The sequence below is a fragment of the Oncorhynchus nerka genome, linkage group LG27 (assembly GCF_034236695.1).
Source record: "Oncorhynchus nerka isolate Pitt River linkage group LG27, Oner_Uvic_2.0, whole genome shotgun sequence".
Taxonomy (NCBI): Eukaryota; Metazoa; Chordata; class Actinopteri; order Salmoniformes; family Salmonidae; genus Oncorhynchus; species Oncorhynchus nerka.
Window position 1 is genome coordinate 23,097,501 of NC_088422.1, and position 12,330 is coordinate 23,109,830.

The 12,330-nt window shown below is 41.6% G+C and overlaps 1 protein-coding gene across 1 annotated transcript in view; it reads left to right on the forward strand.

Moving 5' to 3' along the window:
• LOC115111379 (transient receptor potential cation channel subfamily M member 3-like) overlaps positions 1-12,330 on the forward strand; it is a 106,709-nt gene that overhangs the window by 54,715 nt on the left and 39,664 nt on the right. The window contains exons 9-12 of the mRNA XM_065011136.1: positions 6,789-6,861; positions 9,101-9,201; positions 9,495-9,629; positions 9,997-10,047. Of these exons, the coding sequence (XP_064867208.1) occupies positions 6,789-6,861; positions 9,101-9,201; positions 9,495-9,629; positions 9,997-10,047 (360 nt within the window). The remainder of the gene's footprint in view (positions 1-6,788; positions 6,862-9,100; positions 9,202-9,494; positions 9,630-9,996; positions 10,048-12,330) is intronic.

The following is a 12,330-nucleotide window of genomic DNA, read 5'->3' on the forward strand; positions in this document are numbered from 1 at the left end:
TTGTTCTCTACCTATACAGCACTCTAAATACTCCAATTCATGTTGTTATTGACATATCCTTGTTCTCTACCTATACAGCACTCTAAATACTCCAATTCATGTTGTTATTGACATATCCTTGTTCTCTACCTATACAGTACTCTAAATACTCCAATTCATGTTGTTATTGACATAGCCTTGTTCTCTACCCAAACAGCACTCTAAATACTCCAATTCATGTTGTTATTGACATATCCTTGTTCTCTACCTATACAGCACTCTAAATACTCCAATTCATGTTGTTATTGACATATCATTGACCATACAGCACTCTAAATACTCCAATTCATGCTCTACTATACAGTACTCTAAATACTCCAATTCATGTTGTTATTGACATATCCTTGTTCTCTACCTAAATAAATACTCCAATTCATGTTGTTATTGACATATCCTTGTTCTCTACCTATACAGTACTCTAAATACTCCAATTCATGTTGTTATTGACATAGCCTTGTTCTCTACCCAAACAGCACTCTAAATACTCCAATTCATGTTGTTATTGACATATCCTTGTTCTCTACCTATACAGCACTCTAAATACTCCAATTCATGTTGTTATTGACATATCATTGTTCTCTACCTATACAGCACTCTAAATACTCCAATTCATGCTGTTATTGACATAGCCTTGTTCTCTACCTATACAGTACTCTAAATACTCCAATTCATGTTGTTATTGACATAGTACTCTAAATACTCCAATTCATGTTGTTATTGACATATCCTTGTTCTCTACCCAAACAGCACTCTAAATACTCCAATTCATGCTGTTATTGACATATCCTTGTTCTCTACCCAAACAGCACTCTAAATACTCCAATTCATGCTGTTATTGACATATCCTTGTTCTCTACCTATACAGTACCCTAAATACTCCAATTCATGTTGTTATTGACATATCCTTGTTCTCTACCTATGACTAAATATCCAATTTGTTGTTATTGACATATCTACCTATACAGCACTCTAAATACTCCAATTCATGTTGTTATTGACATATCCTTGTTCTCTACCTATACAGTACTCTAAATACTCCAATTCATGTTGTTATTGACATATCCTTGTTCTCTACCTATAAAGTACTTTAAATACTCCAATTCATGTTCTTAAGCTCAAAAGAATACAAGATAGAAATTGATTACACCATTCAAACAAATGAGTGTTCAGAACATAAAAGACACTTATCTCAGAATCATCTTTTTGCAGAAATAACCTTATCAAGCTCTTCAAGTGTCAAAATATGCCAATCATCTACTGAATGAGATATAAATACTTGCTTCACAAAGACTGTTGACCAATCAACATTAAAGGTTGGAGCATTTCTGAAAAACATGTATGGTGGCCTGTGCACGCACACATCACTACTAAATATATAGAGTTAAAGTCAGAAGTTACCATACACTTAGGTTGGAGTCATTAAAACTAATTTTTCAACCACTACACAAATTTCTTGTTAACAAACTATAGTATTGAGAAGTCGGCTAGGACATCTTCTTCGTTTATGACACAAGTAATTTTTCCAACAATTGCTTACAGACAGTTTCTTTAACTTATAATTCACTTTATCACAATTCCAGTGGGTCAGCAGTTGACATACACCAAGTTGACTGTGCCTTTAAAAAGCTTGGAAAATTCCAGAAAATTATGTCATGGATTTAGAAGCTTCTGATAGGCTAATTGACATCATTTGAGTCAATTGGAGGTGTATCTGTGGACATATTTCAAGGCCTACCTTCAAACTCAGTGCCTCTTTCCTTAACATCATGGGAAAATTAAAGGAAATCAGCTAATACCAAATGCCTGAAGGTACCACGTTTATCTGTACAAACAATAGCACGCAAGTATAAACACCGTGGGACCATGCAGTCGTCATACTGCTCAGGAAGAAGATGCTTTCTGTCTCCGAGAGATGAACGTACATTGGTGCGAAAAGTGCAAATCAATCCCAGAACAACAGCAAAGGACCTTGTGAAGATGCTGGAGGAAACAGGTACAAAAGTATCTATACCCACAGTAAAACGAGTCCTATATCGACATAACCTGAAAGGCTGCCCAGCAAGGAAGAAGCCACTGCCCCAAAACCGCCATAAAAAAAGCCAGACTACGGTTTGCAACAGCACATGGGGACAAACATCGTACTTTTTGAAGAAATGTCCTCTGGTCTGATGAAATAAAAATAGAACTGTTTGGCCATAATGACCATCGTAATGTTTGGAGGAAAAAGGGGAAGGCTTGCAAGCCGAAGAACACCATCCCAACCGTGAAGCACGGGGGTGGCAGCATCATGTTGTGGGGTGCTTTGCTGCAGGAGGGACTGTTGCACTTTACAAAATAGATGGCATCATGAGGTAGTAAAATTATGTGGATATATTGAAGCAACATCTCAAGACATCAGTCAGGAAGTTAAAGCTTGGTCTTCCAAATGGACAATGGCCACAAGCATACTTCCAAAGTTGTGGCAAAATGGCTTAAGGACAACAAAGTCAAGGTATTGGAGTGGCCATCACAAAGCCCTGACCTCAATCCTAAAGAAAATTTGTGGGCAGAATTGAAAAAGCGTGTGTGAGCAAGGAGGCCTATAAACCTGACTCAGTTACACCAGTTCTGTCAGGAGGAATGAGCCAAAATTCACCCAACTTATTGTGAGAAGCTTGTGTAAGGCTACCCGAAACATTTGACCCAAGTTAAACAATTTAAAGGCAATGCTACCAAATACGAATTGAGTGCATGTTAACTTCTGACCCACTGGGAATATGATGAATTAAATAAAAGCTGAAATAAATCATTCTCTCTACTATTATTCTGGCGTTTCACATTCTTAAAATAAAGTGGTGATCCTAACTGACCTAAGACAGGGACTTTTTACTGGGATTAAATGTCAGGAATTGTGAATAACTGAGTTTAAATGTATTTGGCTAAGGTGTATGTAAACTTGCACTCAAGCAAACATTTCCCTGTAGGATACAAATGGAGAAGGGGAGGGGTGGGTTTCTTATTTCTGCATTAGAGGGAAATCTAAGCCCCTAGTGATGGACACTGATTGTGTGGCATTATGGTCACAAACACAGACATTCAGTGATACAGTGCACGCCTGGCACACACACACATCCTTGATTACAATGTTTTGGTTGAGCAGATGGCTTGCAGGGTTGCTTGTTAGTGTCTCCCATAGTGAAATTGCCATAGTCACTTGGACATAGATGGTCCAGTCCAGTCCTGACTCCACAGTTCATCAATAACCTTCACTGGAATAATCTCTCCCTGACCACACACTGGCCTTCACTCATTCCCTCATTCCCCTCACTCACTCCACCCCCCCAAACACACACACACACACACACACACACACACACACACACAAAGACAACATACACACAACATTAACACACACATTCCAATAATCTGTTCTAATACAGGCAATGAAGACTTGGATCGATACCATCACATCTAATTTACTCTCCAATTTCACCTGGAGAAAGGCCTTTCAATTACACACCATGCACTCTCTCACAGATTGACAGATTCATCCATGTAATCTCAGCAGAAAAAGAAACGTCCCTTTTTCAGGACCCTGTCTTTCAAAGATAATTCGTAAAAATCCAAATAACATCACAGATCTTCATTGTAAAGGGTTTAAACACTATTTCCCATGTTTGTTCAATGAACCATAAACAATTAATGAACATGCACCTGTGGAATGGTCGTTAAGACACTAACAGCTTACAGATGTTAGGCAATTCAGGTCACAGTTATGAAAACTTAGGACACTAAAGAGGCCTTTAAACTGACTTTGACAAACACCAAAAGAAAGATTCCCAGGGTCCCTGCTCATCTGCGTGAACATACCTTAGGCATGCTGCAAGGAGGCATGAGGACTGCAGATGTGGCCAGGGCAATAAATTGCAATGTCCGTACTGTGAGACACCTAAGACAGCGCTACAGGGAGACAGGACAGACAGACCACGTGTAACATCACCTGCACAGGATCTGTACATCTGAACATCACACCTGCAGGACAGGTACAGGATGGCAACAAGAACTGCCCGAGTTACACCAGGAACACACAATCCCTCCATCAGTGCTCAGACTGTCCGCAATAGGCTGAGAGAGGCTGGACTGAGAGCTTGTAGGCCTGTTGTAAGGCAGGTCCTCACCAGACATCACCTATGGGTACAAACCCACCGTCGCTGAACCAGACAGGACTGGCAAAAAGTGCTCTTCACTAACGAGTAGCGGTTTTGTCTCACTAGGGGTGATGGTCGGATCCGCGTTTATCGTCGAAGGAATGAGTGTTACAACGAGGACTGTACTCTGGAGCAGGATCAATTTGGAGGTGGCGGGTCCGTCATGGTCTGGGGCGGTGTGTCACAGCATCATTGGACTGAGCTTGTTGTCATTGCAGGTAATCTCAACGCTGTGCGTTACATGGAATACCTCCTCCTCCCTCATGTGGCACCCTTCCTGCAGGCTCATCCTGACACGACCCTCCAGCATGACAATGCCACCAGCCGTACAGCTCATTCTGTGCGTGATTTCCTGCAAGACAGGAATGTCAGTGTTTTTCCATGGCCAGCGATGAGCCCAGATCTCAATCCCATTGAGCACCTCTGGGACCTGTTGGATCAGAGGGTGAGGGCAGGGCCATTCCTCCCAGAAATGTCCGGGAACTTGCAGGTGCCTTGGTGGAAGAGTGGGGTAACATCTCACAGCAAGAACTGGCAAATCTGGTGCAGTCCATGAGGAGGAGATGCACTGCAATACTTAATGCAGCTGGTGGCCACACCAGATACTGACTGTTACTTTTGATTTTGACCCCACCCCCCCACCCCTTTTGTTCAGGGACACATTATTCCATTTCTGTTAGTCAAATGTCTGTGGAACTTGTTCAGTTTATGTCCCAGTTGTTGAATCTTGTTATGTTCATACAAATAAGTTTGCTGAAAATAAATGCAGTTGACAGTGAGAGGAGGTTTCTTTTTTTGCTGTGTTTATATCATGCAGATGATATAGTATGCAGATACTTACATTATTCACACATTAAACACAATAATTAATATTCATACACAGACTCATGTAGAGACCGTAGAGATAGATAGAGATTACTGTTTGCAAAATAACCTGTTTTTGCATTGACATTGCCATTGAGGACTTCAATGGATTAAGGACAGATCACAAAATTATATCCAGGTCATCAGGAGGGATCAACCAATGAATTATACTTGTGAGAAAACATTCCATAACTGCAGGTGGCAGTAAACCACCAACCTTTATACCTGTTCAAACAACACACCTCAGGTAGCAGTTTGTTTATCAACTCATAGACTTAGTAGAAGAAGAACATTCACTACTTTAAAATGGAGATGCCTCAATGGCGCTGCTCACACACACCATGATGGGGCAGATACAAAGATGTGTCATCTAACAAAGTTTATGGTAGAGGTACACAGGACAAGAGATAACCCTAACACACACATACAGTATGCCCATTTCTCTCGCTCCAGGAGATCACACAGTCCATTCCAAGGGGACAATGTGTGTCATCTCAGTAGCGGAAAAATAATGAACGAGCTAGCGTCTAAATAAATAATCATGTTTGAGTTCAATTATTTGCCATTTCTCTCGCATCTTTGGTGTCTGAAGGGCTTTTTAAAAAATAGAGAGAAAGAAAGGGAGAGAAGGAGAGAGAGAGATACTATATTGCATCATCGCCTGAGGGGAGCCGGGAGTGAAAGCCAGCTGAAATCCTGGTGCTCCACCAAATGAAGCCATGTACAGGGGGAGATGGGTTTGGCGATGTGATGGAGGGGAAAGGGAGAAGGATAGAGGGATTAGAGGAATAGATTTATGACCATGTGGCGGGGTTTCATAGTGCGTTCTGGCATTGTGAACACGCAGCTCATACATGGAGCTGCAAGGTGCCCTTCACACACATGTCATCATGCGACAAAATCTGGAGGAACTGCCGCATTCCCTCTCTCTTTTACCCTCCCTCTGCTTTCCCTCCCTCCTTCCCGGTCTCCTACTCCCTCTCTCCCACTGTCTTGCTTTGTGCCCTTCTTTTTTCTCTTGCCTAGTGTACGGTACTATACTGTACTATACTGTACTATACTATACTGTACTCCACAAAAGGGTCTCCAGTCACTATAGAGCTCACTCACTCACTCACTCACTCACTCACTCACTCACTCACTCACTCACTCACTCACTCACTCACTCACTCACCTCCCTTTTCTCTCTCTCTCTCTCTCTCTCTCTCTCTCTCTCTCTCTCTCTCTCTCTCTATCCATTCCATTTTATCTCTCCCCTTCTTTTCTACTGGGACCACACTTCATACAAGCTACATTACACTGTTTGTAATAAAGTGAGTCAGCTAGGAAGCATATTGTACAATCCTCTGTTCAGAACTTCATGAAACATCTTAGTCATTTACAGACGCTTTCTAATCCCATGTATCAAAATCACTGCGCTATGACGTGACTGGTTTACTTACAGCGCTAATTATCTCTATGGGTAAAAACACTTCATTCATTCATTCAGCAAGAAAGAAATAGACTCGTGATGAATAATGATGTACAGATTACATACATATTATATTCATATCTCCCTCCCTCCCTCCCTCTCACTCTCTCTCTCTCTCTCTCTCTCCCTCCCTCTCTCTCTCTCTCTCTCTCTCTCGCTCTCTCTCTCTCTCTCTCTCTCTCTCTCTCTCTCTCTTCCACTTTATTTTCTCTCTCTGTATGTCTCAGATAACAGTTTTTCGGATGGGGTCTGAAGGACACCAGGACATTGACCTGGCCATTCTCACTGCTCTGCTTAAAGGTAATTGTCTGCGTGTGTGTGCATGTGAATGTGTTCGTATTCCATGAGTTCCCTTCAGTGATAACCTTAGGGAATTCTCTCTGTTTCTCTGTGTATCCTGGGAAGTTAAAAGGAGGATATTAATTAATTTCAGAAAGCTTTCCTCCTGCTGAGGCCCCAATTACAGTTTCATCTACCAAAGCATACCTCCATGGTCCTTTACAAGGTCCTTTGCAAGGCACGAGGAGGAGATAACCCACACAAGAATACATGAACACAAACACAGGTAACACACACTATGATACACAAACACCACACAGAAAACACACACTACAATCTAAGAAAAAAGAGCTGTCCCCATTTTTTCGGCTGTCCCCATAGGAGAACCCTTTTTGGTTCCATGTAGAACTCTTTTGGGTTCCATGTAGAAACGTCTGTGGAAATTGTTCGACGTTGAACCCAAAAGGGTTCTACCTGGAACCAAAAAGGGTTCTTTAAAGGGTTCAACTATGGGGACAACCAAAGAACCCTTTTAGGTTCTAGATAGCACCTTTTTTCTTAGAGTTTAGGATACACAAACACAGTTTCTTGTTCTTAGCTCAGGACTATCTTTCAATAGTGGAGGTGCATAAAAATATCGTCCCCTATGCACTTACCACAAATTCCTTGTTTTCTTCACCATGTTGAACATTGCTCTCCATTACTATGTTTTAATTCAACCGAAGAGGTAGATTGTGCAGATTTTTTGCCACATTGAAACATATGACACGCCGTAGTTTAAAAACTCAGGGGATAGTGCTAAAACAAGGACGTCATATCTACATTTTGCCATCTTTAAACTTTTGCCATTGCCCAAATCCAGTTCGAAAACACTCTGACTAGAACCATTTCAACAATACAGCAATTTTAGGAAATCGTTTTCTACAGTGATTTTCCATACATGCACACTATATAAACAGAGGCCCCTTAAGTCAGACAGTTGGCTTCAGAAGGTAATGAAACAAAAGCCTCATGTCTCCTACACGCTGCCAAGAAATAATGCATTTTTGGCAGCCTGTAAGAGACATGATTAACTCTATGCATCTATCTCACTCACACTCGTTCTTTTTTGCATCTTCTATTCATATCTCTCTGTCCATCTCCCTCTCTGTGAGAGATCTTTCTATCTGACATGGACTGTCACAAGCATGACCAGTAAAGAGTACAGACGTCATTATGCATACTGTGTCTTTTTAGAGCGAGAGTGAGAGAAAGATTATGATTGTGTGAGAGATAGTGACACAGGGAAACAGAGAGGGAGAGAGAGGGAAAGAGAGACAGTAATTGATGAACTATGTCGGAAGGAGTCCATAAACTCCAGCGACTACAGAACTGTGGAGAGCTAAGCTATTTAAGTGCTAAACGCCAGCAGTCCCTTTTAAAAATACTTATTTATTAAACTCCTATTACACTAGTCTGCATCTCATTTCCAAGCTCTGTTAAAGCATCTCATTACCAAGCTCTGTTAAAGCAGCTCATTACCAAGCTCTGTTAAAGCATCTCATTACCAAGCTCTGTTAAAGCATCTCATTACTAAGCTCTGTTAAGCATCTCAACCACTAGGGGTGGCAGGTAGCCTAGTGGTTAGAGTGTTGCTCCAGTAACTGAAAGGTTGCAAGATCAAATCCCCTAGCTGACAAGGTGAACATCTCTCATTCTGCCCCTGAACAAGGCAGTTAACCCACTGTTCCTAGGCTGTCATTGAAAATAAGAGTTTGTTCTTAACTGACTTGTCTAGTTAAAGGTAAAATGACTTAGCTCTGTTATTAAAGCATCTCATTTCCAAGCTCTGTTAAAGCTCCCATTCTTAAGCCTGTGCAGTAGCTCTGCTGACCTGCTGAGTAAAACTGTCAGTCGTCATAAAAGGTGTGCAGACGCAACCTTTCCTCCTGTTTGAGTTTGCAAACTACTGGTTAAAGTGCTTTTCGCAAAACAATTTGTAGGTGGTAGGTGTCGGAGGACAAGAACAAGCTGTCCTTTAAGAACAACCGCACAAATACAGCAATCTCCTTTTTGCTTGCTGAACAATGATGTTTTGCCCTTCCAATAAAAAATAAGTAAATACCTCCATCCACCTCCAGCAAGAGAAGTATAAATGTATGAGTTTGAGATTGTAGTCGGCGACATCAGACTGACTGATCTAAAAATCACCTTGCATCCTAAAAAACAACAATATGTAGATCAAGTGAAAACAAGTGATGCTCTCTGTTCGTCCTCCTAGGAGCCAACGCATCGGCTCCTGACCAGCTCAGCCTGGCCCTGGCCTGGAACCGAGTAGACATCGCTCGCAGTCAGATCTTCATCTATGGACAACAGTGGCCTGTAAGACTCAGCCTCACTTCCTACTTTACAGTATAGACTACAGCACTGTGCAATGGATCATGAAGTTATTGTACTTAGAGTTTAAGGAGCGTTTAGTTCTATATTACCCACAGCAGTGGCCTGAAAGATCCAGCCTGTAACTTATCACTTCCTTGTTTACAATATAGACTACAGACAGCACTCTCCAAGTGAAAATGTGAACGTATCCTCTATCAATCAGGATTTAGGTTGCATTTCTCGATGGTTAACCCTGAGTTGACTGACTGGCTGTGCCTTCCCTGTTGGTACGGTAGGTGGGTTCTCTGGAGCAGTCTATGCTGGATGCCCTGGTGCTGGACAGAGTGGACTTCGTCAAGCTGCTGATCGAGAACGGAGTGAGCATGCATCGCTTCCTCACTCTCTCCAGATTGGAGGAGCTCTACAACACGGTACTACACTGCACGGCGGACAGCGTTGAACTCTCTGTATTTCAATCCAGTGTTTTTATAACTGCTCCAACCCCTGGTGGGTGTAGAACACAAGTTGTATGTCACTATTACTTCTATACTCTCTCCTGGTGAGTCTGTTAGAATAATGAAATGGTAACTCTGCGCTGTATGTACAATTATGCATTCATTCCTAAAGCCTTTAAAACAGCTACATAAGACATTGTAGCATCCGTCGTAGGTGGTTATTATCAACAATGACATAATACTATGCCTACAGTGTGGTACTTTATTCAAGTGAGCCGTCTGTCATAGCTCTACAACGTGCTGGAGGCCGTGGACTAAACTCTGCTTCTGTTTGCTTTGTCAGAGACATGGACCATCCAACACTCTATACCACCTGGTCAGAGACGTCAAAAAGGTACGCTTATCGTGTACAGTAAGTGTGTGTGACTGCGTAGGCGTTTGTGGGAATGTTTGCTTGTGTGTGAATGCAAGTCCAGCAAATGCCTTATTTGTCTAGACTTGTCTTGCTTTTGTTTGCAGAGTGTGTGTAGCTCTGTAGATTGCTATTGTTGCTAACGGCGCATCTAGGAGACGGCTTTTCTCCTTTTCAGCTGGGGTTACAGCAGTGGCTGCTTAGAGCTGTCTCTGTATTTTGTCTGTCTCTACCAGTGGAGGCTGGTGGGAGGAGCTATAGGCGGACTGGCTCATTGTAATGTCTGGAATGGAATGAATGTAATGGAGTCAAACGTGGTTTTCATATGTTTGGTGTGTTTGATAACGTTCCATTTATGACCATTCCAGCCATTACAATGAGCCTGTCCTCCTATAGCTCCTCCCACCAGCCTTCACTGGTCTCTACCCCTCCCATCACTCTTTCTTTTGCTCTGTACACACTCACTCCCATACAAATCCAATCCATTATTACTCCATTTGGGTCCAATGTGTATTATGTATCCGTATGCACACTAACCCTGCACTGTTGGAACGTATAGTAGTCTTGCATCTCTGACATTAAACCGGGGAAAAACACTCCTGAAAGCAAATGTGCACAGTATTCCAGGCTACTTCCAATTGTAGCTGTCACAGTTCACTTAGCCTTGACACAATTATTTAAAATGAGCTACCATTATGTATTGCTATCTCTCTGCAATTGACACCAAATTGGGTGTCTCATTGAGGAGTGAGTGTGTACAACATGCCATTCATTATGGAGAGTTAGTCTGAGATTAGACTGTTGACTGTATATGAGGCATTACTTTTTCTACTCCTCTCTACCTGTGTCTGTCTTGCTTGTTCCTTAGCCCTCTAATACTGATACCTCATTCTATTCTATAATATACAAAAGCCACTAATATTTTACAATAACTTTCATGAACAAGCCTTTATGCTTGTAATTGCTTGCATTATAAATGTTATACATGTTTATGATTTGTAAGGCTAATAATGCTAATGGCTTATAAATGCATATAAATGTGTATAATGTTTACAAATAGTGGACTGCTATTAATAGTTTATAAACATTTTATAAATTTTATGTCATACAAATTATGCCAATGTTACCCAAAATCCTTTAGATAATTCTATGACAGAACTACAGTACCATGTAACAAAACAAATGTACAAAAATGTTCTTCCTTAACTTGAGATGATGACCCATTACGCTCTTGATCTTCCTTTAGTGAAAGCTCAAAGAAGGTCATAGGTCAGCAGCATCTGTATTTAGTTCTGATGAATAGAATCATAGTTGATTACAGTAACATGTGCTCCTATGGGAGAGCTGTAGAGGTTACTGGAGGTCATGGTGTAATCATCCCTCATTTGACAGTTCCCATAACCCCCTTAGCTCTGTAGGCAGGGTGAGGACCATACAGGCACTTCGGAGGATTGGACTAATGAGTCTTGTGCACCCACACATGCTCAACACACATAACCAAGCAACACGCACACACACGCACGCATACACACATATACCAATAAATGGATATTGGAATATACAGTACCAATCAAAAGTTTGGACACACCTACTCATTCAAGGGTCTTTCTTTTTTTAAACTATTTTCTACATTGTAGAATAATAGTGAAGACATCAAAACTATGAAATAACACATATGGAATCATGTAATAACCAAAAAGGTTTTAAACAAATTAAAATATATTTTATATTTGAGATTCTTCAAAGTAGACACCCTTTGCCTTGATGACAGATTTGCACATGGCTGGCATTCTCTCAGCCAGCTTCACCTGGAATGCTTTCCAACAGTCTTGAAGGAGTTCCCACATATCCTGAGCACTTGTTGGCTGCTTTTCCTTCACTCTGCGGTCCAACTCATCCCAAACCATCTCAATTGGGTGGAGGTCAGGTGATTGTGGAGGCCAGGCAATCTGATCCAGCACTCCATCACTCTCCTTCTTGGTCAAATAGCCCTTACACAGCCTGGAGGTGAGTTTCGGGCACAAACCAGATGGGATGGCGTATCGCTGCAGAATGCTGTGGTAGCCATGCTGGTTAAGTGTGCCTTGAATTCTAAATAAATCACAGACATTGTCACCAGCAAAGCACCTCCACACCATCACACCTCCTCCTCCATGCTTCACGGTGGGAACCACATATGCGGAGATCCTCCTTCCACCTACTCTGCGTCTCACAAAGACATGGCGGTTGGAACCAAAAATCTCAAATTTGGAATCATCAGACCAC